General features: G+C 38.1%; 1 protein-coding gene across 4 annotated transcripts in view; it reads left to right on the plus strand.

The window, feature by feature from the left end:
• The first annotated feature begins 2,351 nt into the window (after window positions 1–2,351).
• The window catches only part of LOC122300131, a 30,226-nt gene continuing 5,376 nt past the window's right edge, over window positions 2,352–27,201 (plus strand). Inside the window, exons 1-16 of one of the 4 annotated variants that reach the window (XM_043110559.1) lie at window positions 2,356–2,592; window positions 9,346–9,433; window positions 10,916–11,177; window positions 12,407–12,488; window positions 12,586–12,663; window positions 12,763–12,822; window positions 12,929–13,033; window positions 15,246–15,356; window positions 16,814–16,855; window positions 19,949–20,088; window positions 21,632–21,756; window positions 21,830–21,936; window positions 22,038–22,080; window positions 22,210–22,301; window positions 26,463–26,511; window positions 26,725–26,795. In XM_043110559.1, coding sequence (XP_042966493.1) covers window positions 11,101–11,177; window positions 12,407–12,488; window positions 12,586–12,663; window positions 12,763–12,822; window positions 12,929–13,033; window positions 15,246–15,356; window positions 16,814–16,855; window positions 19,949–20,088; window positions 21,632–21,756; window positions 21,830–21,936; window positions 22,038–22,080; window positions 22,210–22,301; window positions 26,463–26,511; window positions 26,725–26,795 — 1,182 coding nt within the window. In that variant the 5' untranslated portion in view covers window positions 2,356–2,592; window positions 9,346–9,433; window positions 10,916–11,100. Of the gene's footprint in view, window positions 2,593–9,345; window positions 9,434–10,915; window positions 11,194–12,406; window positions 12,489–12,585; window positions 12,664–12,762; window positions 12,823–12,928; window positions 13,034–15,245; window positions 15,357–16,813; window positions 16,856–19,948; window positions 20,089–21,631; window positions 21,757–21,829; window positions 21,937–22,037; window positions 22,081–22,209; window positions 22,302–26,462; window positions 26,512–26,724; window positions 26,796–27,201 lie in introns of all 4 variants that reach the window. The other 3 variants (XM_043110561.1, XM_043110560.1, XM_043110558.1) reach the window with 3 other exon arrangements.

Consider the following 27,201-nt stretch of genomic DNA (forward strand, 5'->3'; position numbering starts at 1 on the left):
ATTTGAAAAAATTTGATTTTTTTTTTTATTTTTTATTTGAAAGTTTCAAAAAGTTATAATGATTAATTTGAAAATTTTGTATTTGAATTATGTTTGAAAATAAGATGGGAGGAGATAAAATGAGATTAGATGAGAATTTTGTATCTCATCCTATGCCCCAAACCAGTCCTAATCATAGATGAATATTTTGGATTTTATGTCGCAATGATACATTTTTCATCTTCTGGATGATAGTTGTTTGAAAACATGTTTTGATTTATTTGAGGCACTTAGGAATCCAAATTGTGAAACGAATTGCACTATTTTTTTTTTTTTGAAAATAGACTTTAATTTCATTCATTGAAACCGAAGTTACATCTGTGGCTAATCAATATAGGAAAATCCAGATTATCAACCAAAACTACTCAACTGTTAGGTGCTCCCCGCCAACAAATTTCTTTGTGACAGACATTATCTAAACTTCTATACCTCCTCTCCTGACATCAGTCAAAAGAGAAAGCTCTCTGTTAAAACAGAGCTAAAACAACCTTTCTTCCAAAGAAGAGAGGTACACCCACACTCCGTCCTCCCAAGGAGGAGGAGTACAACCATACTCTCTCCTCCCAAGGAGGAAGAGTACTAACGCCTACCTTCCTCCAAAAGAGGAGTAGGACAAACACTTACCTCCTCCAAAAAAGGAGTGGGACACTAGTCTATTTTTTTATTTATGAAAGCTAAAACAAAACAACAAATGCAAATACAGAAACACAAAAACTGGAATGGGTTGTAAAAACAAAAGGCCCAGCCTAAGCCAAAGGCCCAGCTTGGGCATAGGGGCCCAACCTATTACAAAAAGGGGTGCCTAAACTAGGTTACACGTGGGCCCGGCTAGGGTTTCTTCTCTAATACCTACCGCCCCCTTCTTCCTTCTCTGTTACTGTGCAGCATAAACTACTGCGCTGTCGACCAACACCACAAGGCACGGGAAGCACCACAATGCCCAGATAAGCCCATCAAACTGTCGGCCAAAACCAAATAGAAAGAAGCCCAACAGCCCATGACTCCGCTACTCGTATTACCAGCGCTCTGTTACGAAACAGAGCACCGAGCCTCTTGCCTTCGAGCCGCCCCACCGTAGCCTCACCTCACCTTAGTCCATCCCCGTCAACCTTGCGTCAACAAAACAGGGTAGCCAGCCTCTCACCCATCTAGATCCACCAATCTGTTATGCCCCGCCGTAGCCCCGTCGTGCGTCTCCTCTGCAAAGAGCCACCTTGCAGGGTTGCTCTCGAGACCTTTACAGGTGGTCCTCGCTTCGAGATGGCGCTGTAACTAGGGGCCAAGAGCTAAGCCACCCTAACCGCAAGAGCCAACTGAGAAACTAACCAAACAGAAGCCAAAAACGACAGACGAAACTGGAATAAAAGAAGCAGAAATAAACTAAAGATAAGAAGCTAAAAGGAGGAGGGAGGGAGGCCGAGGCTCCTCCCTCTAGGGCAATTTCCGATTAGTTTTCTCTCTAGATAGGGGGGAGAGTTGTTGTTTGTCAATGCTGGTTTTGAATTGCACTATTAGATTTGTAGGATTATTTAGAATTTTATAATGCAAAGGTATTTTTGTCAATTTCGAAGTAAATAGTAACCCTTGTGGTAGTATCTAGTCCAGTCACTTTCAAATCACAGTGTAAATTGTCCAATTAGTATAGAGAAATTTTATTTGGACACATACTAAGATCTTAGCCATACTTGATGAATAGTATAAGACATTTGGCACCAAGAAAAACTATGAGATGAAAATATGAAAAGGTAGAAGAAATCTAATATTGTGATCATGCTACCTAAGCTACACATATTTCGACCATTCTTAAATCTACCCTTGTTAAATATTCAAGTCTAACAATCTAACTTGCTAAAAAATAAAAATAAAAATAGAAAGATCATGGAGCATTATGAGTTAAGCATATCCTAAAAACAGAGTGCAATTCCAATTGCCCAATTAATCAGCTTTGGGCACAAATGCCATCGCTCATTCACGATCATCTTTTCACCTTTCTTAAACCACGGAGGGTTCGAATATAGCATAGCATGCCTTTACCGAAACTTGGGACCGAAATTAGCTGGAATACTCATTAATGAACGTGGCTTTTTTTCTGGTTGAGATTTCAATGGCAGTGACTGCAACGACAACAACACAGTCGTCGTTTGAGATTTGCCCCGTGAACAGGGCCCATAGGGTCGGTTCCCTTCCCTTTTAGATAATTTTTTGATTTTTGACGTTGTCAAACCTTCGTAAAAGAAATAGAACGATACATGGTTTTCCTCCTCCACATAAAATTATACAGTATTGTTTCTTTTTTTGTTTTTTTTCCTCACTCCTCGAAGTCCTATTTTCCCACGCGTCTACAAATACGTGGTATCGAAGAAAAATCATAACGACCTACCTACAAGAAATTGACTTAAACAACAAACCCATATCTCACTCCCAATCTCTCTCTCACCCTTTCCCTTGCCTATAAGCCCCATTGAACTTGGGCACTTTTTCGACGTTTCCTTTCAGAGAGCCCTCATACCTCTAGGCTCTATCCTGCTAATTCAGCACAGCATAGCTGCACAGGTACGTTAGCTGGGTAGATGATATGTGTTTCGGCTGTTGAGCCTACTCCTTTGTATTTCTGTCTTGTAGTTTTGAAAACGGTAGATTTTTGTTTCATTATGCTGAATTTTTGTCAAGTTTCGAAAAGAACTAGAAAGCAGAACTTGTAACCTGTCTTTCTTTATTTTTTATCGGCAACCCAACATAGCTTTAACATGAGAATAATAAATTATGGTTTCCATATTACTCTTTGTTTTTTTTTTTTTTTTTTTTTTTTTTTTTTTGGTATTGTTAGTTGATTATCACTTTTACTTAACTATTCTGGGATTTTTTTTCTGACTTTTTTGGTAGGTACTTAACTTTTTTTGATTTTATGTTGTTCAGTTGCTAGTAAGCTTTGGCTAGCCTTTTTTTTTTTTTTTTTTGTGATATTTGTTCATGTATTATGAAGCAAGTTTATGCTGTTTTGAAGTTTCCATATTTGGTTAAATAATGAAGTGGATCTATATCCAAGACAGTATCTGTCATAAAATTTCTCGTCCTGAGGCATACAAGTAAAAAATAATGTTTAATAAATGGGTTCTTTTGTCTGTATCGAAATTAGAAGGAAAAACTCAATATTCCAATATATCAAAAATGATTACATTCCCCTCTATATATATAGATGATAATACTCATCTATTTTAGGGATATTTACAACTTACTTAGGAAAGAATCAAAACTACCTAAAACAGAAAGTTATAAAAATGGAAACTCATATCTACGGATTTGGTAACAGACTACCAAATCCCCTAAAATCTTGGGATAAGAAAGCATGATCTGTTAGCTGTAGATCTCCTGAATCTTAGCACCTAACATTGCTGACAGATCATCAAATTAAATCTCCTAAAATCATGGGATAAGAAAACATGATCTGTTAGCTGTAGATCTCCTCAATCTTAGCCCCTAACATTGCTGACAGATCATCAAATTAAATCTCCCTATAATTCTACACTCCCCCTCAAGCTGGGTGGTAAATATTTATTAACCCCAGCTTGGAACTCAGATCATCAAACACCTTTCTTGGTAGAGCCTTGGTAAGAATGTCAGTTGTTTGAAGGCATGTAGGCACGTACAACATCTTGATTATTCCTTCCTCTATCTTCTCCTTTATGAAATGTCGATCAATTTCCACATGTTTTGTTCTATCATGATGTACTGGATTTTTGGCAATGCTAATTGCTGACTGATTATCACAGAACATTTTCATAGGTTCTTCATCTGAAATCTTTAATTCCTTTAGCACCCTTCTTAACCATATTCCCTCACAAATGCCGTGTGCCATTGCCTGGAATTCAGCTTCTGCACTGCTCCTTGACACCACTGATTGCTTCTTACTTCTCCATGTGACCAAATTACCCCACACATATGTGCAGTACCCTGAAGTTGATCTTCGGTCTTGTACTGATCTTGCCCAATCTGCATCGCTGAACACTTCAATATCTTTTCTTTGGTTCTTCTCAAAAAATAATCCTTTACCTGGTGTTAGTTTCAGGTATCTCAGGATTCTATACACAGCCTCCATGTGTTCTTCATTTGGATTATTCATGAATTGACTTACCATGCTGACAGAAAAACCAATATCTGGTCGTGTGTGAGATAGGTATATTAGTTTACTCACTAATCTTTGGTATCTCCCTTTATCCACGGGTGCACAATTTTCCTTAGTGCCTAGTTTGGTTGTTGGATCCATAGGAGTATCTGCTGGCTTACACCCGAGCATTCTAGTCTCTTTTAAGAGATCTAGGACATATTTTCTTTGTGAGACAGAGATTCCCTTTCTTGACCTTGCAATCTCCATGCCCAAGAAGTATTTGAGATTCCCAAGGTCCTTGATCTCAAATTCTGTAGTTAGAAAACTTTTGATGGTGCTGATTTCCTCTTCATAATCTCCTGTTAGAATTATGTCGTCCACATATACAATGAGGACAACAAGCTTTCCTGCAGGAGAGTGTTTAACAAATAGAGTATGGTCAGTCTGACATTGAGAGTAGCCATATTTCTTAACTACCTTTGTGAATCTTTCAAACCAGGCTCTTGGAGATTGCTTGAGCCCATATAGAGATCTCCTAAGTTTACAAACTTTGTTGCGTGTAGTTTGTGTCTCAAATCCTGGAGGAATTTCCATGTAAACTTCTTCAGCTAGGTCCCCATTTAGGAAGGCATTCTTGACATCTAGTTGGTGGAGAGGCCAATCAAGGTTTGCAGCCAAAGATAGTAGAACCCGAACTGTGTTTAACTTGGCTACAGGGGCAAATGTCTCCTCATAGTCGATTCCATATGATTGGGTGAATCCCTTTGCAACTAGCCGTGCCTTGAATCGATTAACACTCCCATCTTCATTATATTTGACTGTGAAGATCCATTTGCAGCCTACTGGGCATTTTCCAGCTGGTAATTCTGAAATTTCCCAAGTTCCATTTTTTTCAAGTGCATGAATTTCTTCATACACTGCTGATTTCCACTCAGGTGAGCTGAGAGCTTCTTGTATATTATTAGGAACCTGGATGTTGTCAAGGTTGGCAACAAATGCTTTGAACTTCGGTGACAGTCCTTCATATGACACAAATGTGTATATAGGATGTTTTGTGCATGATCTTACACCCTTTCTCACAGCAATAGGAAAGTCACTATCATCATTAGTTTCGGGATTATAGTTACCTGATGGATCTTCACTTGATCTAGGACTTGGGTCAGACTCTTGGGGTTGCTCAAGAGATGCTTCTTGTTCCATCTCCTTTTGGTTCTTTCTCCTCCTTGAGTAGGTAATCAACTCATCATTCTTTGTTGATTGAATAGTGTCCAGATTTTGGGGTGGATTATTGGTTTGATCTTGAGGAGGAGATTCTAGGAAGTAAGGAGATTCAAGGAAGAGATTTTGAGGAGGAATGGATTCATGATTTAGTGATGGGTAGGTTTGGTCAGAATTAGGAGAGAAATGAGGTGATTCTTCAATATCCCAAAGCTGGTATTCCTGGATAACATTCGTCTCCCCCTGAATATCAGATTTGGGGAAATAAGGTTGTTGCTCAAAGAATGTGACATCCATGGAGTGATAGAACTGTTTAGTGACCGGTGAGTAGCACTTATATCCTTTTTGAGTTGGAGAGTACCCAAGGAAAATACATTTAAGAGCTCTAGGATCAAGTTTGTCCCTGTGTTGTTGATGGACATGGACAAAAGTTGAGCACCCGAAAACTTTGAATGGGATGGTGGAGATGAGACGAGTATTGGGAAAGAACTCAAGAAGAATTTGACAGGGAGTCTGGAAGTTCAGAATACGAGATGGCATCCTATTTATGAGATATGCAGCAGTGAGGATGGCTTCACCCCAGAAAAATTTTGGTACATGGGTAGAGAACATTAAGGAGCGAGCAACATCAAGAAGATGCCGGTTTTTTCTTTCAGCAATACCATTTTGCTGGGGAGTGTTGACACAGGAACTTTGGTGAACTATACCATGACTCAAGAGATAATCATTAAGAATGGAGTTGAAATACTCTTTGGCATCTTTCAGAATTTGGATTTTTGCTTGGAATTGTGTTTGGATCATGGTGTTGAAGGTTTTGAAAATCTGGTTTGTCTCTGATTTTTCTTTCATGAGAAATACCCATGTGAGTCTAGTGTGATCATCAATAAATGAAATGAACCAGCGAGAACCAGTAACATTTTTGATCCTAGAAGGACCCCATACATCACTATGAATCATGGAAAAAGGTTGAGATGCTTTGTAGGATCGGTTAGGATAAGAATTACGAATATGTTTAGAAAATTGGCAAACCTCACATTGAAACTCATTTGGATTTTTATTATGGAATAATGAAGGAAACAACTTCTCAAGATACAAGAAATTTGGATGACCTAACCTATAGTGCCACAACATAATTGCACTATCATTAGTAGACTGACTCACAGACAAAGAAATAGGACTACTGGACACTGAACAAGCAGATTGGTAAGTTGTTCCTTGAGGAGGATCATTAACCTCTAGAAGATAGAGCCCCGAACACATCTTAGCACTGCCAATCATCTTCCCCGAGTCCAAGACCTGAAATTCACACAGATTGGAGCCAAATTTAGTAACACAATTGAGATCCCGAGTGAGTTTACTAATGGACAATAAATTGCAATTTAATTTTGGCACAAGGAGAACTGAATCAAGAGTGATGTTCTTAGAAACTCTAACAGAACCTGTACCAGCCACCTTTGAGAGTGAACCATCGGCTGTTCTCACAATTAAATTTTTATAGCATGGATTGTAAGTGGAAAAAAGCTTCTCATCTCCAGTCATATGATCAGATGCTCCTGAGTCTATAATCCATGGACTTAGCTTCTCCTTTTTAACATTTAGAGCACTCAAAAAATTACCTTTTTGTGCCAAGGAACCAGTACCAACCACAGTGGGGGCAGGTGCAGGCAAGGATTGGCTGAACAATTTCTGTAAGACTTCCATATGTTCCTTGCTGAAGGGAGTGGGTTCGGGTGATGGTTTTTCATCCATGGAGACGAGGTTGCCCCGTCCTTCTTTGTCATAGGCAAACCGGGAAGGCTTCCAATCTGTAGGTTTGCCGTGAATCTTCCAGCACGTGTCCTTGGTGTGACCAGGACGTCGGCAATGATCACACCATGGTCGCCCTTTCTTTGGTCTGTGATCATTGTTGTTGGATGGATTTCCTCTAACTGTAAGGGCTGAGCTCTCAGGATTTGTCACAGAATCTTGAGAGCCCATCATGATCTTCTTTCGACTTTCCTCTCTCCGAACTTCTGAAAATGCTTCCCGGATATTTAGTAGTGGTTTGGATCCTAAGATTCTTCCTCGTACTTCATCGAGATTCTTATTTAATCCAATCAGAAATTTGTATATTCTTTTCCGTTCAATAATCTGTCTATACCTGATTCCATCATCCGGACAGCTCCAATTGTGCTCCTCGAACAAGTCCAGCTGCTGCCAATAGCGAATGAGTGTGTTGAAGTACTGAGTCACCGTTAACTCTCCTTGGCGGAAGTCATGGAGAACACTCTCCACCTCGAACAACTCCGACGTATTCTCATTGTTCGAATATGTTTCCTTGGCAGCGTCCCAAATCTCCTTTGCTGTTCCATAGAGAAGAAAATTTTCTCCAATGTCATTTGTCATGGAATTAATGAGCCATGACATGACCATATTATTTTCAGCATTCCAGACTTTGAACTTTTCATCCGTCTTGTTCGGTTTGACAGCAACTCCATTGAGATAATCGTCTTTGCCCTTTCATATGAACATCATTACAGAATGGGACCATTGAAGATAGTTGTTCCCATTCAGTTTGTGTCCTGTAATGGGCATGAGGTTACTATCTGCACTACTGTTGCTGGAAGCCATTGCTTCCTGATTGGAGGTGATTTGGGAAACGGTAGTAGTTGAATCACGTTTCCAGTATTTGGTAATATGAGGAAATTAGGGTTCAGAGAATGCTCTGATACCATATCGAAATTAGAAGGAAAAACTCAATATTCCAATATATCAAAAATGATTACATTCCCCTCTATATATATATATAGATGATAATACTCATCTATTTTAGGGATATTTACAACTTACTTAGGAAAGAATCAAAACTACCTAAAACAGAAAGCTATAAAAATGGAAACTCATATCTACGGATTTGGTAACAGACTACCAAATCCCCTAAAATCTTGGGATAAGAAAGCATGATCTGTTAGCTGTAGATCTCCTGAATCTTAGCACCTAACATTGCTGACAGATCATCAAATTAAATCTCCTAAAATCATGGGATAAGAAAACATGATCTGTTAGCTGTAGATCTCCTCAATCTTAGCCCCTAACATTGCTGACAGATCATCAAATTAAATCTCCTAAAATCATGGGATAAGAAAACATGATCTGTTAGCTGTAGATCTCCTCAATCTTAGCCTCTAACATTGCTGACAGATCATCAAATTAAATCTCCCTATAATTCTACAGTCTGTATTGTTAAAGTATTTAAGATGCCATAACGTCAAGAAATGTGCTCCAATTTTTTATAGTTTTTGTAGTGCTGCGAAATGCTTGTCTGTTCTAGAAGCCAATAGGGGGAAGTCGGTATGTACAGATATGTGAAGCTTGAACACATGTCTGCCAGCAAGTGACAATTCCTGATGCAAAGTTATCTGGTAGAAAATAGATTGTTTCAGATCAGAAAATCATCCATTCTCCTGAAGACCCGTTCCAGAAATATTGGTCAGAATTCACATGGGTTGCGTAACTCGTCTGAATGATTTGTGTATTTCCTTTCAAATGGGAACCCAAAATCTTGAGCTCTTTGATGGTGACATTTTTTGACATCCTCATTGGTCGATTTCTTGGTGCTCTCCTTCCAATGCGGTTTAAGTTTCTAGTTCTAAAATTGAAGATTTCCCCAAACTTAAGTCTCTTTACTGGTAGTTTGTTTTTGATATTGTTGAATTCTTGGTGCACATAGAGGGTTTTGTATGGGAAGCTTTGGTTGTTGTGTTGTTGTAATTTATGTTTTGTATTTTGGCTCTCCTTTCTACGTGAACCCCTTGTTAAGTCTTTCTTAATAGATATTGTTTTTTTGATTTTATGTTTTATTAGGAATTTTTAACTCTTCTTTCTCTCAAACCATGGGTTGCATTGCAAATATCGTTGCACTATATGCTAGTTCTTAAAATGCTTTTTTCCCCAATGGTGGATTTGATTAAAGTCTCGCATTTCCCACTTAATTCACTGATTAGGGTGTCAAAATCCTGCAAAAATGGTTGATGATGTGATTCCAAGAAAATAAATCCAAACATGAGAGACGTTAGCTTTCTTGTGTTAAAGGTAAAAGCTCTGCCACCTGCAGTCTTCCAAGGCTTGTATGTGACATGTCTATCAAGAGGGATAATCTCTTGAATTGCATTGCACTTTTCATTGACTATGAGTGGTATTATGCACATAAAATCTTTCCATGGACTGCCGTTGTCCAACGTGGATTTACATCCTACTAAAAGTAAAAGGGTTCCATTGTGGTCTGTTCTCCTAACTGCTTTTTAGCTTTGAGCTAAGTTGGGTTATTTTAAATTCATGGGTGGGTCTAGTTTAAGCTTTGAACGATTATGGTTAAAGTTCAACTTGAATAATATTAAGCAATTATGATTGCTTCTTAAATATATATATATAGTTTTCTTTTAGTTTTTAAATATCTTGTTAGTGTTCCTTTTCTCTTCTTTGTTTGGTTAGACTGTTTATAAATGAGTTAGGTTCAGCCTAATTTCCATTACAAACCTGACTTAGACTGGATTGACTGTATGTATACTCTTCTTTGACAAGCTGTCTCTCTGTTTTGAGTAATGAGTCAATAAAGATCTTAGATTCAAGAGTTCCTGTTGCAATGACAAAAAGGCAGTAGTTGTAAAATCTTGAAAAAACCATTTTGCTGCCCTCTTGTTTATTGTCCATATAGTAGATTGCTTTTATTAAATCTAAAATTACTAAATGAAAGAAAAAAATTTCTGGGATAGTACAATGCTGTGTTTAATTGTGCCTGTATCCTTCTGTTGTACTTCTCTAACATGCCCTTCAAAGTGGATTGGGTAACACATTTAGCTTTGCCTAATCATGAATTCCCTTTACCATGCAGCACTCATTTCGTTAGAATTTTCTGTTGCTGTTGGGTGTCCACTTGTGTAACAATCACCATGAAATATGACATCTCGTGCTAAATGAGCATTTCTGTCATTTTCTGTCCATGCAATTTTTATTCATTGTAACTGGCAAAACAACTCAAATTTGTATTAGCTGTTGATATTGAGGTGAATTCACATTCCTCAAGCACTGGATTATTGCTATAGGCATCTTTTTAATTTTTTTTTTTTTTTGATTATTGCTATAGGCATCTTTTAAAATTTTTTTTAAAGTGAGAATATTTTTGCTCACTGTGCTTGTATTGTTTTTATTTGGTAGTCATGTTGAAAATTAGCCCGTAACCATTTGATGGTTGTTTTTATTAGAATGTTGGGATTGGATGACATAGTTAGAGACATTGTCGGTGTTGGTTGTTTGTTTCGCAATCACATCTCATATGTTGTCACCACATACTGCTTTGACCGAAGACTAATACTTGTAGCAGTAGCAATTCAACAACGACTAAATGTCATCTCATATGTCGTCTTATTTGGTGATATCGACAGTAAAACTGGATATTTCTTTTCCATTTTCATTGTTCAAGCATTAATTGATTCTATGAAAAAGTAGAGCAGTAGCTCGATTGTTTTGTTTGTTCTTTCTTTCTTCATCTCTGATAACTTATTTGTCCCTTGTCAGTCGTAACTTCTCTCAACATTTTGGGAGTGAGAATCAGATGATGCAAAATTTAATTTTGCTTGGACAAAGAAATGTGGATAGGAGATAAATGAGTTAAAATGCACAATTTTTCTGGTGATGATGGGCAAAATCAACTATGATGAAATGAGAGGTTGTCTGAAAGAGGGCCTTAAAGCGTTGGTGCAATGTCTTCTAGTAACAGTACTTTGCAGGGGTATGATGATAATGGAGTTCAGAAACAAAGCACTGGCTTCGTAAGCAGGTAATACGTCAACCAGGTTGGTTATTTTTTTTACACTTCTTTTGGATGGAGACAACTTTATGTATTGATTTGGCAGAGCTAGGTGACAGCGGAGGGTGCGTCTTTGGATTTGACCTTATGCATTTTGCTTGGATTGATTGTTGCCCAGCCCTCATATGGCGGGTTACTTTCTTCTTTTGGAGTTGTTTTTCTTGGCCCAGGGAAGAGAGAGAGAGGGAGGGGGGGGGGGGGGGGGGGGGGCTTTGTCCTAATTCTATTTGGACTCTAGGCAGATCTGGTCCTTACTTACAGAGGTTGTGAATCCTTGGTTTCATTGATTCGTAGTAGGATTTGGATTCTTAGTTCAGCTACTTCTTGGAAGCCCTATTTTTGGTAGTTTACAAGATATAGTGTGGGTTGGTTCAGTTTTTCTTGGTTTTCAACCAAGATTAGGAGTCCTAATATTCTCCAAAGTTGGCAGCAGCAAGATCTGGACGTTTCATGGGATTTTGGTCTTGGGAACTGCTCTAGGACAGATTTAGAATCGTGATAGAACATCTCAAGTGTTGGCAAAATTTAATATCCAGCGTTTATTGGTTCTTTCCTTGTGTGACTAGGTTTCCTAGCAAGGTTAGGATTCATAGTATCGCTAGGATTTATTGGTATTTCAAGACATACAACTCTTTTAGGGTTTTTCTTCTGACATCTTCGGCAGTGGCAGCTTCCTACCAAGATTGGGCCAAAAATTAGCCCTATATGCATCAAAGTCACTCATTCAATGGTGTAAGAGACCATAGACCCATGGGCCTAGATTCCAAAATCCATCCCTAACCGTAGGAATTTATGGCTTGGGTGTCACGCTAGTGAATGTGAGAACATTTTAACAATTTTCCTACTTTCTTTCTCAAGTATCCATGCAGAAATGTATCTTGATTTCATGGTACTAGAATGAGTTTCTTGAAAAACATCCTACTTTGACAATAGAAAAGCCTAATGGTAATTAATACAAGTCAAATATGAAACTAATAAACAAGTCCAAGGATCCCAAGTGGGACTTGCGACAAATTTAGCCCACATTTCTAGATCTTTCTGGTCTCTAAACTCGCTCTTCTGCAAGCCTCTAGTAGTCTGCACCCTAGAGCTTTCTATATTATGTACTTGTGGTGGAAGCAAGTCATTATGTTTTGTGGTATATTAATGATTTGGGATACTTTGGTGTTTCTTTGTCTTTTCTTCCCATTCTTTTATAGGAGTAAAATTGAAACACAACTTTCTCCAAGGCATTTCAAAGGGGATGTCAATTTTAGCCATCTTCAAGACCAAGAGACTATGGTATTGTTACCTCACATAGATTTCCGTCATGGATTTTGATTTTGAACTGAAAATGATGCTCGGTATCTTGTTTTAAGCTAACTAAGTTCATAAGTAGGAACTTTATTCGCGAGCCAGAGCGCAGGAAGAGGAGATCCAATTTCTTCACAAACAAATTGCTATAGCACATGTTAAGGTATAGCATTTCTTCAAAGGCCTTTGATTGTGTTATTGTTGCAGTTACTACACTTCTACACATAACACAAGGTTATGCATTTGTTCTTGGTGGTATCAGGAAATGCAGCTATTGAATGAGAAGTATGTGCTAGAGAGGAACCTTTCTGACTTACGAATGGTGTGTTCATCTCTTTGAAAGTATTTATTGAGTTTTCTCCCCATCTCTCTCTATTGTACTTGGAATGTTGTGAGATTTATTGATGAATTTGTTTTTAATTTTTTAGGCAATTGATGAGAAACAAAATGAAGCCATTTCTTCTTCCTTAAATGAGTTGGTTCAAAGAAAAGGCGATCTTGAGCAAAGTTTGAAATTGGCTCATGATTTGAAGGTAGATTTATAATTTCAATGTCAATGGATGCTTCTTTGTACCCTTTCAAGTTGATAGTTTGCTATGCTTTGTGAAAGCAAATCAAGTTGGCAATATAGAGCAGAACTTGGGAGTTTAATATTGAGCTTGGCAATGGTCTTGAGGCTAAGACGTTAAGATACTAATATAAGTTCCATTACCATGAGATAAAATAGGAAAAAAAAAATACTAATATAAGTTCCATTACTGAAAAAGAACTCGTTTTCCTCTTTTTTTTAACATTTGATGAAATGAACTTCTTCATGTTAACCTCTTAATTAAATACTCTTCAATCTCAATGATGGTGTTTGTATTGCTATTTCGATGGTCAGTAATAAAAGGTTTATTAAAAGGAGAAGCAACTCATGTACAAAGGGAATGTACAAGATAATACCCTACTGATTTAATTGACTTGTATTGCTAAAAGGTAATTCATTAAAATGCACCTTGCGATCATCTAAATTTACAGCTTACTTCTTAGCAACTTAAAATGGTGAAAAAAGAATAGTAAAAATATGAAAAATATGCCATAGAAAATATTCATACATACAAAAGAATAGTAAAAAAGAAGTACCTAAACCTGGAAGAAAATTGAACCGTGTGACATGTGATAACAATATAATGACCATGGTGATAAAAAATGACAAAAAATTAACATAAAATGATAGTTATCTTCCTAGCATTTTAAATAATTTATTGTGCAAAGTAATTGCTAACATGTAAGATATAAGATACAATTGTTTACTTATATTAAAAAAAAAAAAATTGCTAACATATAAGATAGCACATATTCCTGTCTTCACTGGCAGCTTAAACCACTTGTATCTCTTAATTTAGTAGTATTACTTGCTATGTAAACTGTAGCAATTTGAGGTACAATTAATTTGTTATTAATACTATGGATAAGAATGGAATACACAACTGGAGTTTGTTATTCTTTGATGTTTTCTCTTGCTTGCATGCAATTTTCTGTTTTCCAAGTTTCTATTTGATGGTGCCTTTCAGCACAAACACTAAAAGTTAGGGGTGAAAACCAATTGTTTCGGTCCAAAACCGAAAGCGAACCGATAACCACTACACATGGATAGAATCAGCCGAAACCGGTTGGTAAAGGGGGAGGAAACCGGCGACGTTGGTTTCAGCGTGATCCCAGTCAGTCTTCGGTGTCCCTTTAGCGTCGCAAATGGTGAGAAACTAAAAAATGGAGAATCGGAGATTCAAATCACGATAGTGCGATGTGTGTGTGTTTGTGAGTGAGAGAGAGAGAGAGAGAGAGAGAGATAGAGAGATATGCTGCTGTGTGAGAGAAGAGAGACGGAGAATCAGGAGAAGAAGAAGGAGAAGAGGGGGGGGATTAAACCTAAATTGAAACGACGACATTTGGTGTATTCATTGTAATTTTTTTTTTCTAACCAATATTTGTGAAACGATGCAATGGCGTCATTTTATCTAAAATATATATATAAAAAATACAATTTATATAATCGGTTGGTTTGGTGGTCCGGTCCAGCTTCAAACTGGGACCGAACCAGCCGACGGCGGTTTTGATATAATTCTACCTGGCCAACCGGTTTTACACTTGTTTCACCTGGTTCCGTGCTCTGGCAGCCGGTTTGAGGTGGTTACGGTTGGTTTTAACAGTTTTTGTACACCCTACTAAAAGTTGAGTTCAAAATCTTTTTCACCTATTTAGTGCCACTTATCTGTCTGCTTGGTGCAGTTGAAACAGTTTAAATATCAAAACACCAAAGGAGAGTTCACAGATTGGTCTGAAGTATTATTTATGATTCTGATCTATCAGAAATTTTTTGAGTCCAGTGAGTCAACCTTTTCGGAAGGTTGAGACCTATCTACATGATTTCTTCAAACAGCTAAGTCTAATGTGTTTTATTTATCAGATGTTATTGTTTATATTTAGGTACTCATGGTCAAGATATTGGTGCATTTGTTTTGCAGTAGAGTTTCTCAAGGCTAGTGGCCAGATATTTGAAAAATAACATAGAAAAGCAGGTCGATTGCACTGATATATGAATGTGGAGTGTTTATTGAATGATGCCTCGAGATGCTTTGAGATACTTTGCACGATCTAATCGTTCAGATTTATTGTCATGCACCAGTCTTCTATTCTTGTATTGTCCATAATTTTCATTATTACTTATAGATTACCGTTTTTCATGGTTTGCTGATTCTCTAGGCTACAGAAGATGAGAGATATATCTTCGTGTCTTCCATGCTTGGGTTATTGGCTGAATATGGTATCTGGCCTCGTGTTATAAATGCCTCTGTGATATCCAATACGATAAAGGTATTAACTCTATGGAATAAAAGTTCATGCAATAGTACACTTAGTTGCTTTTGTCTTTCACCTCTGTCACATGCTACTTATCTTATTAGTGAGCCGAAACAACGAGTCCTCATGGAAGCAGACCTGGCAGTACAAAACTTTAACAGCGATTTGCCAGAAACTATGCCATAGTTCCTATGCATAACATCAACCACTTTCATTTATCAAAAAAAAAAAAATTAACCACTTTAAATTTTGAAAAGAAAAATTATGGTGTCCTGTGGACAAATAAAACATAAATAATGTGCTGATATGAAAGGGATCTGATGACAAGTATGTTAAACTGATAGTGCTTTGAGGCGACCTTGGAAATTTAATAGAGCCATTGAGAAAATTATGATTTATTTTTCGAAGGTTAATCACAATTCCCATAGACCAACACTCCTATGTTATTTTCCCTCCAAACTTTAAATCAATACAACCTGTACTCATCTGAACATCCTGCTTAGATCCATGCTGTCTTTGCTGAAGTGTTGTGTCAGCAAGACATTATTTTTCTAGCAGTTGGTTTGATATTGTGCCATGGGCTTTACAAAAAGTGTAAGACACTTATTAGATCCAACTGGTGTTATTCATGCCTCAATTCTTCCCCATTTCACTTCCACCAGTACCTTTTTCTATCTATAAACTTCCCCGCCCACCAAGATTGCTACGTAGTTCTGTTTTTATATTTTGGAAAATTCAGTCAGTAATACCCAATGTTTTGCCCTGATTGAGATTCACCCCCTATGCTTTTTGTTTTTTTTGATGAATAAACCTTCATACTATGGCAAACTTGATATTTTCGATCTCCAGTACTAATTCAGTCAATCTAACTTAATGGAATCTAGAGACCTGGGTCATCACGGGGTTATGGATTCAGCCATTCGGCCACCACAAGGTGGTCGGATGCTCCTTGGCAGCTGAACCCACGTGGTTCAGCCACTAGTGGCCTAGGTGCGGTTCCTCTGTGGGGTGGCTGGATTGGCTTCCCACAGGGTGGCCAAGACTTGGACCACTATTAAGGGTAGTTGATTCGGCCCTCCCAGCCTGTAGTTTTTTTTTAACTGTTTTATTTTTTATTATAAATTTTAAAAAATATATTTTTTATATTTAGTATATTTTTAAATTAAGAGAAAATAATTTTCTGGGTGGCAGTTTTACTGCCACATGTTTTTCATAAAATAAGATGGACAGAATTAGGATTGGAGGGGGCAAATCTGAAGTTTGTCATGGCACTGGGGTGTATTCCTAAAACAAATTGCACAGGGAGTGAATCTCAATGTGGCAAAGCACAGGGTTTACTGATCAAAATTTTCTTATATTTTTCTATTTGCTTTATTCAGGCATCTGCTTTGAGACCTACAGGATTAGTTAGAAGATTCTACATGTTGCTACAGTATTTTTGCCAATTAATTTGTTCTCTTAAATGTCTGCAGGTGTTGTATGATCAACTGCACTGGAAGATTAGAAATTCACATGTAAGCCTGCAACTTATAATTTCATGCTGCCGATTAGTAAGCTGTATTTCTTGATGTAGTAATTTTAGTGAACAGTTTTTAACTCTATATATATTTTCCTTCCCATTAATCCACATCACAGTTTTTCATTGTTGTTAATTTTCTCATTTCAGTATTTTGTAATGTACCTTTGTTGATAAATATCTTTTTTTTGATATAATATGATGTGAACTGCTTTTAAAACCAGATCTTTATGTCTGTTGCCTCATAAGATGTGACACCTCTTTCCTGTAGGTATAGGACTGTTACTAATTCATGAAACTTGTGCTAGGTAAGTGATCCAACATAATCATTTTATTGAAAAATAAAAAGCATAACATAAGAGTGGTTGATACTAAAAAGTAACACAATGGCGTAATGCTTAAACTGAAGCTCGTCTTGTATGAAGACACTTATTAACGAAGTCCGGAATTCTTGTAACACATGGTCGATGCCTGGCCTGTTTGCTCGTCATTCATGTCATCACTTTGGAAACAAAAAACATAAATATAAACAAAAATAAGTTGAAGACCAAAAAAATTAGCGGATCATACTGTGAACTAATTAAACTTAGGTTTTTACTGTAAACATCCATGAACACATCTGTACTTATATATACCATGTGGAACAATCAACAATCAGTACGCAACCATGAGCTCATAGTACATCCAACTAATAGGCATATCAATTCTAACAAATACTAAACATGTTCAAGGATGAACAAATGATCAGACATACGCAACCAACATGCTCTTTACATAGCTTATTAAACTTGTCTTTCACTTGCACGTAACTTACTCTAGTGGACCACACCCTCATGTAAACGTCCTTCAATGTGACCTTGACTTCTAAAGTAACTAGGCTTACACGTAAACATCTTTCACTTGAGTAAACCAAATCATTACATTCCTGTCTTAACCACACCTTTACCTTCACGTAAACGTCATTTAGTGTGATCTTGATTCCATTGAGTAACTAGGGCTTCACATAAACGTCCTTCGTCCGAGTACGCCCAATGCATCATTTTATTATAATACGACACCTTCATGTAAATTTCCTTCAGCTTGGGTGTGTCAAAATATTGAGAAATTGAGAATATCAAGGGAGCTTTTGGAAAAAAACCTCGTGCTATGTGCAACATAATTCTCATAAGTAGTAGGCAATCAGCCCATGCTTTACAAGGAAAGAAAGGATTACCATACATAGTAAATTGTAATGACGAACAAACGGGCTTGTTTGATATCATGGAATACGGGACTTACATTACAATTTACTATGTATGGTAATCCTTGGTGCGTTCATGGAATACGGGATTGGTTGATATCATGGAATACGGGATTGGTGCGTTCACATATTCTAGTGTTATAGAGTCAGAGATTTGGATACTCCCTTTGCCTGCTACAAATGATCTGCAATTTTAACTTTCAGATTTCCAGCATAAGGTGAGTATGAGGAGAAAATCATTCATATGATCGGAAGCACCAGAATCAATAATCCAAGGAGTTTGTGCTGGGAGGTGGTACTTAACGCTTTCAAAAAATTACCTTTGTGGGCTAAAAAACCAGAAGGGACACTTGTGGAGGACTGACCTGATGCGTGAAGGGTAGAAATCATTTTATAGAGTTGCTCGAACTGTTCAACATTAAATGCACTGCTTGGAGTTGGATTTTTACTCTTTTCCCCTTGAGGTTGCTCGACTTGATGATCAATAGCAGCTTGGTAGCCATGGTTTCGGCTGTTCGGCCTTGGTTTCCAATCAGATGGTTTCCCGTGTATCTCCCAACAGGTGTCTTTTGTGTGTCCAGGTTTTCGGCAATGCTCACACCAAGGATGTCCCTTCTGTTCTCTTGAACCTGATCCAGCAAGAGTGCCCCGAGACACCAAGGCAGACATTTCAGGTCCAGTATGTCCGGCAGAGACAAACTCTTCAGCATTACCTGACACCTATAACCTATTTTGTTCTCGCCTCACCTCCAAGAAGACTTCGTGTGTTGAAGGCAGGGGACGCCGGCCAAGAATTCTTCTGCGAACATCATCCAGGTCTTCGTTAAGACCTGCAAAAAATTCAGAAACTCTTCCATTTTTGAGTTGCTTCTTTTACTGCACACTATTGCCAGTGCACTCCCATTGTTCTTCGAAACTCAGATCGAGTTCTTGCTGGAGGGTTGTCATCTCCATGTAATAATCCGTGACCTCCCTCTCCCCTTGCTTCATCTGCCATAGCCGAGTCTTGATCTCAAATATTTGAGAGGAGTTTTCAACATCAGAATATGTTTCACGGACAGCTTTCTAGACATCTTTCGCCGATGGAAATAATAGATAGGTCTTGCCGATGGACGGCTTCATGGAATTTACAAGCCAAGTAGTCACCATTGAATTTTCTGACTTCCATTTTTTGAGGGAGGAAGCATTGGTTGAGGCTGGCTTTTTGTCTCACCGGTAAGGTATCCCAATTTTCCTTTGCCGTCGATTACAAGCTTAATCGATTGGGCCCATTCACGAAAATTCTTCCCATTTAGCTTCTCCATTGTGAGTTGAAAGGATGAATTATCAAGTCCAGTTGAACCCATGGTGGAGATAGCTTCTGTTTCACTATTGTGAGTTTTATAGGTCACTGACCCTTTGCTGTTGACGGCAGTTTCCGTCATTGATATCTAGGTTTAGAAAAAACACTAACTCTGATACCATGAAATCAGAATGTTATTTTCTTATTTTTCTGTACATACTAGTGATCTCTATTTAAGATACAAGGGAAATATCTAAGAAGGAAAGAATTTTCTAGAATAAGAGCAGGAAATCTGCCGAACTAATTGACAGGAAAACAGAAACTTCCTAAACAATATCTACCATAAATTACCCCAGTAATTATTCCACTAATACAATATCTCGATATCTACCACTAATTACTCCATCTCTGTATTTATTGGGATTTCCACAGGATGTAATCTAATTGTGTAGTATCTGGTTAAATATATATATATTTTTTGTCCATTTTATTAGCTTGATGTTATCATATGATTGCTTTCTTCTTTTTGTTACTGTTATTCATTTTCCCTTTTTTGTCCTCCAATGCAGGGTCAGCAACCAACTGGGGAAATATCAAGATCAATGCAGTATAATGATCTTCCTGATATGAAAAACTTGATGCTTAATGTTGACATGCCACAGTTAATCAATAATGACAATGTTCAGGAGTTCTCATCCAATACTGATAGGTTGACATTATTATATAATTTGTCTGTATGCCTTGGTCTTTTTTTCTTCTATCATTATTCTTAGTTCTGTGTTGAAAAACTTAGATTGTTTTTTGTTAGAGGCTTGGAAATTTAAAGGATTTCATGTTTGATCACTGTAGACATGTTCTCTGTGAGAATAAATTGATTAATGTGAATTTTTACCTCTAGTTTGCTCTATATTTGTATTGACTACTATCATGGGGAAAATATTTCACATGAGGTTTTGCTGCCAATTCACCATATCTTTTTACTTCGACTTGACCAATACATCATGTAGAGCGCACAGAAATACAGGAGAAACTACCTTTCATATACAAATAATTGTAAAAAGGAAGACAAAGATCCCTTACAAAATATTCGCTTTGAAGCTTTTATCAATTAGTGTACCTGAGGCATAAAGTACTGCTACTCAACAGATGTTACTCACTCATACAGACTATGGTTGCACTTCCTTGACTGCTTTCTGGACTCAGGCCTATCCCCTGGCTATTCACTCACTCCCCTGGCAGTTACACAAGTAATTGCCCCAGGCAAGGCAGGTTGTCTGAAGCAGATTGAGGAAACTGCCTTGTCAAGCAGTTACCTTGTCCAAGTGCCCTGCTACCAGAATTGCTTATCTGGTTATTGCACATAAATTCTGGTAATCGCCTTGTCTGACCCTTGACATGATGCCACTTGGTAAGCAACCATAGTCGAGCAGTTTTGAATCAACATGTGTCCCAAAAGCTTAAGCTGATGGAATGAGATTCATAGCCTGTCCATGGCTTTCTGCTAGTTGTCTTTTGGTTTTGCATCTAACAGTGGGGCTTGGCCCCCACCGTGCTACCTTCCTTGATCTATACCTTCTGCCTTGCAGCCCGGTCCTATGCGCACATAATAGCTAGGTATGGCTGTTAGATTGGGGTTGGCCATGGATGCATAGGGCTTTATACCCACATTCAGTACACTGACATCTTCGCACCTGTGCCACGGCTTTCACTGGTAAGCTGTGGGCACTGGTAAGCAGAGCATACAGCATCTCTTCCAATGTTAAGCACTCAGCTCTGCTTCCACAAGCATTCATGGTAAATCAATGCACATCAAACCCAACATGTGACTATTCACTACACCACAACATGCTAGTCCACAGTCTGCCCAACTAGCTTTGCTGAAGCCAACCCCAAACATTTACCACTCGCCTAGCCATCATCAGCATTTTGCTCTCAGCATCACTTGCTCCTTTCACTGGACTGGTGGTCAGAGCATACACGTGGATACCTCCTTCATGCACCTAAGTTGTGTTGCTGGCAGGGGTGCGGGCTGCCAGCGACAATTTTTTATTTCCTGAAAATTTTGCTGCCTACCTGTAAAAGTTTTCTCTTCTATTAAGTGGTAACTTTGTCAGCATTATTCTAAAAGATGAATTTGGCTTCTGAAGGAAGTTGATTTATATTCTATCATGAAATAAGTTCCACTAGTTATTCCTTTGGATCCTTCTATCTACTACATTCTTTCTTCTTACAAATAAATCATATTCTTGCAGGGTGATGCCTGGCTCTCTATCTCGTACGTCTGCTGTTGAAAGTGATCTCAAGGTCAAAGCAGGAAAAATGACCGATGCCACCTCATTTCAGCATACCACCAAGCATAATGACTCTGATTCTGAAGGTGATTGGTGTTTTGGTCCATGATAGAATGGGATGGCCATTGATAAAATCTAATTTGACTTGTTTCATTTTAGAGGGCCCTGGCATAGAGGGTTTTCAGATCATTGGTGATGCTATACCAGGAGGCAAGCTTCTTGGATGTGGATATCCTGTACGTGGGAATTCTTTGTGTATTTTTCAGGTAAAACTCATTTTAAGTCCTTTCCAACACAATTTTCTACCTATTATTTATTGTTCATCTTTTATGGGTTAATTATATGTCAACATTGTTTTTGCAATCAGTGGGTTCGTCATCTTCAGGATGGCACCAGACAGTACATTGAAGGTGAGCATTGAAATGAACCTGGATTTTTTTTAGTGTTTCTGTAGGTTAGATTTCTTAGTGTGGCATAGATTCATGATAGATGTTCCTATTTGTATTATTTGTTTATTTATTTAGTGTCTTCTACTTCAGGAGCCACAAATCCAGAATATGTTGTTACAGCTGATGATGTTGATAAACTGATTGCTGTTGAGTGCATACCAATGGATGACAAAGGCCGTCAGGTTTCTTGTATTTTACACATTCAAACCTCTTTTTGTATCTATGTATGTGTGTTTAATAGTTTGTCCTTTCTCCTACCGAAAATCCTTTAATGGTTCTGTAATCTGATTGCTATGTCCACCACGTCCCCCTTCATAACATCCGTACATTTGACCTTGCCTTTAGATTGTCAAGTACCCTTACATCGATATTAATTGTATTGATTTCCTAAAAAACAGGTAAAGAGGGATATTAGAAGAGTTTATTCGGGTTATTATGATTTTTTAGTAAACAAATTTTGTTATGAGGGTACTTTGGTTATTAAAATGTGAGATAGGCCACATTAAAATCTTCTGGCTCAAGAAAATTTAGTTCCAAAACAATTTGTGAGAGATCTCTCAAAAACCCAACAATTGCAACTCGGGAGAATAATTGGATATGTGAGGCACCCAAACCCATCGCCACCCTAGATTGGCGAGTGACACCTCACCACCATCATAGACAAGGCCGAAGGGCCTCGATGACTTCATTGAGGACTGTCCAGTTTCAGTCACCTCCTCCTAAGGCACCCAAACCCGTTGCCACCCTTTACCCACCCTAGACCGGCGAGTGGCACCTCACCACCGTCACAGACAAGGCCGATGGGCCTTGGTCCTCCCTCTGGCGACCTGGACTTTTGCAAGGTTCTCTCCTATCTTTCTCGGAGGCGACATCGACCATCAAACCTGTGCCTCCGCCACCTCCACAGTCACAGACAAGACCGACAGGCTCCGGCGACTCCATAGAGGGCCCTCCAACATTGCTCCCCCTCCGGCGACTGGGATTTTGATTTGCATTTTATTTTCATCGGTGCGGATATGGTGTAGTACCTATTTTGATCTACATTTTATTTTTCCTATAACATTTTTTGGGAGATGATACTGTGATTTGGGATCAGACGATGATATCGTACGACGGGGATTTGTCTTGGATGGAAGGTGAGAGCTGGTTGAAGGTGGAGTTAAAAACTTTCGTTTTTATAGAGGGTGGAAATAATTTTCGCATATCTGAATGTAGTAAAAGGATGGCTAAGTTCATATGTTTAGGTGGGACGACAGCTTTGTGGGTGGCTAAGGGGATAGAGGATTGTTTAGAACTCAACTGTCATGAAACATTCTTCAGGGAGCTAAGGATGGTTAATGGAGTTCTCATCATTCAACATCATATTAACACAAGGGACAGATTTTTGCAACTCTCAGAATTTTGGAATGGAAGAAGGAAAGATTTGTTGGTGATTCTGAAAGGCGCAAGTGGTATTGGATGGAAAGGTTTTTTGCAGTCCATTCAAAGTGTTAGGGGTCCAAAGCCGCTATTCTAAAGCATGCAAACAGAGGGGAGTTTGTTTATGAGAAGACAGTGGGAAGGCCTTCATCAGTCAAAGGTGCCTCCTACACCTCGGTGTTGAGGTCATTGGCGGGTAGTTTGGCCGAGAATAGCTCCATGGCAGAAGGTAAGGGTAAGGCACTTGTAAGAGACAAAGGCGGTCAGGTGATATTGGGAGAAGTGGAGGGGCTCTCTTGGGCTGTCAAAGCTCAATTGACGGGAGTTATGGAGTATGTGAAAGATCTCATGATTAAAGTTGATAAGGGGTTGGACCTAGTCGTGGGTTTGGGTGGTGGGTCAAAAATGGATTTTTTTTTGGGGGGCGGGTAGATCATACTCGTTTGAAGGCCTCAAGTGCATCGGCAAAGGGCGTTTCAATGCCGTCACAGATAGGGTCGTTGGACACCGGCACAACTGCTCACGCCGATGTCACTCAGGACATCGGTAGCTTGTTGTCTGACTGCCCTCAGTCACCAGTTGCAAATGGGGTTGGTAGTTTTTGCCAGGGTTCACTTTCAAATGAAGATGGTGGTCTTTCCAGGGTCTTGAGCACTTTGAAAGAAACAGACAAGCCTTTAATGGTGACAGCAACCATAAAGCTATTGACATTCGGGATTTGATTGTAGGATATGGCAGGGAAGAAATTATTGTCGTTGGTGCCTTGTAAGGAGGAATGCCTATGGTCGGGAGTGTAGTTGGGTACAATGTCTGGGGATAATGTTCTTCCCCTGGTTTCTCATCCTTTGATAAATAATATAGTAGGTTGACCATCAGATTGGGTTATGCATAAGGTTAACGAGATTCAGCATATTGTGGGGCTTTCACATGGAGGATGTGACGACCAATTTAAAGCACTACTCACTACGATTGAGGTGAGCCACTCGTTTGAAACCAAATCAAGTTTTAAGAAAAGCAGGGAGTTAAAGCGTCTTTTTTGGGCAATCAACTACGACGCTAAGGTTGGTAGCTTAAGTCGAGGGAAGACTAAAGTGAGGACATTATGAAGACGTTCTCATAGAGGGAGTTTTGGGTGGAGTATTAGTCTTACGGGAAACAAGGAATTGGGGTTGGGGAGGTATGTTCTATTCCAATTTGGGCTTGGTGTATTTTCGGTAGTTTTTCATGGACTTTTTGGGTCATTAGGAGCTCTCTAGTATGGGCTAGGTATTTTCTTGTATACGTCCAATGTACTTAGTTACTCCTATTGATATATATAAATATATATATATAATATTTTTACTTCTCAAAAAAAATCTTCTTGCTCTCTCTCTTTATGGTTTTCCATTCAAAATCTACAATATGTTAATCAGAGCTTAGGATTTAGGGTTTCACCCTTCTCTAATCTTCTTGTTTGATCTTTCTTCCTATGTTTTTTTTTGTTTTTCCTCTCTCTCTCTCCGTCCCACTTTTTTGTTCTTGATTGTGGAGCACCAGGATCGGGCATCTCAATGTCATCCTTGATGTGATGCTTTCGTCATCTCCGCCTTCAATTCTGTCATCGTTGGTGCTTGGTGTTGTCGTTGTCAAGAGCAAAACCAAAACTTTGGCCTCCTTTTTTAAGCATTACTTAATTTTGGGTATTTATTTGTGGTTATATGAGCTTTCTGTGGTTGATGGGTGTTCTTTGTGATAGTCAAACTGCTTTACATATTGCATCTAACCCAGTTTTTCATGAAAGGGCCAAGCATATCCAAGTTTTTCGTCATTTCATTTGAGATAAGATACTTAGTGGAGATATATATATCTACACCATTCGCTAAGCTTGGAGACTAGTTAGCTGATATGTTTAAAAAATGTTTTTATTGTGATCATGTAGAGTTCATTTTTTCCAAGCTAGATTTAAATGTTATATAAGCTCCAACTTGAGAGGAGTGTTTAAAGAGTTTGTTAGGATTAGAAGGATTTGTTAGTAGGTGTGAAGAGAATATATAAGACCTCCCTTTTTCTCTCTTTGTTTTCCATGCAAACTCTGCAGCAAGGGGTAAAAATTCAACAAACATTGTAGGGTTTTAAAAATTTACAGATAAAAAAACAAGGAAAATGATAAAGGTTCAACTATTTTACAACTCTTTCAAATGGAGGGTATTTGCGTAAAATTCAAATTTTATATAACAAAGTGGCAAAATTATATTTATTGGTTGTAAAATAGCTGTAAAAGAGTAGATGTATCATTTTTCAAAAAACAAATTAAATGAAAAGTTCGGTAAATATAAAACAAGTGAAAGGACATGGAATTGCTGAGTTTGGTCAATCCCATGACTGTAATTTTAGAAAGGGGATCATTGTTAAGGAAACACTTCTTAGAGTTTGTATAGAATGTAACTAGGCAAGGTATTAGACAAACCAATCATATGTTCATTGGCTTCTGAAATGATAATCCATAGATTTTGGGCAGTTGAGATAAGGCATGCAGAATTGGAGGTGGCCTGTATGTAAGTTAAAAACTGAGCATATCATCCCTTGCCATGGTGCTCAGATCAGAATTTTGAGGGCCGCCAGAGCTACAATATGGGGAGGCGTTATCCTGAGGACCTGATAGATAGCTTATGCATACCAACCACAGTTGCCCTTTTTTAAGTGAAGTAAAGGAAGGAAATGAAGAAGAAAAAAAAGTTTGAGGTGTGAAAAACAGTCTAATAACATTGCTCTGATACCATGCAGATCGATTTTAGGTCTTAGAGATGGGGTTGAGAGAGAAGAAATCAAAAACTGAATGTAGTGGGTAGATGCAAAATCACACACTATCACTAGTGTAATATTTTACCAGCATAGTTAATATAATGCTACCCTCTAACATCTTCAAATTTGTTTACTGTTATCAGGGGGATCTAGTGAAGCTTTTTGCAAATGATCAGAACAAAATAAAATGTGGTAAGTGTATTGCACTAGATTGGGAATAGTTTCACTAAGAGATCATTCAAAAAAAGATCCTTGAACTAAGAATTTCGAGACTTCATGCAATAGAGCAGTTATATCTAGTTGTTCATATTTCTTCGTTACATGCTTTTGAACAACCCCATCCCTCTTGTCCCTGCCAAAAGCAAAATTATATTATTTGCAGATTTCTGATGAGCCACATTTTAGACCCAGAAATGCAGTCGGAGATTGACACACATATTGCTAGAGGACAAGCGGCGTTTAGTGTTCTATTGCTGGTAGGTCTGCTTCAGGTTTAACAGTATTTTTTATGGATGATTATATTTTATATCTTGCCATGTTATTTTTTTCTGGGTATAACATTGTAGTATTCTCCTAACTGAATTTAAGTACTACTACAATGGTCCTTAGGAGGATATAATGATTTGGTGATAGATTTGAAGACATTTAGGAGGAAACTCCAAAATAGGTATATATGATCATAATTTTCTACCCTAGGTTTAGATTCAATATGTTAGGTTTTCAACTCTCTGTATCTTGTATCACTTGTTAGTCAAGACTTGTGTTCTAGGTTGAAGTTTTTCTGGAATTGCAACATTAAAACAAAGGAATTCTATTCAATTTCCTTACTTCCTTTTAGTCCGTATACATGTAGGTTATATGAGTTAATATTGTTACTTCTAA

Source organism: Carya illinoinensis, chromosome 2 (genome assembly GCF_018687715.1).
Source record: "Carya illinoinensis cultivar Pawnee chromosome 2, C.illinoinensisPawnee_v1, whole genome shotgun sequence".
Lineage (NCBI taxonomy): Eukaryota > Viridiplantae > Streptophyta > Magnoliopsida > Fagales > Juglandaceae > Carya > Carya illinoinensis.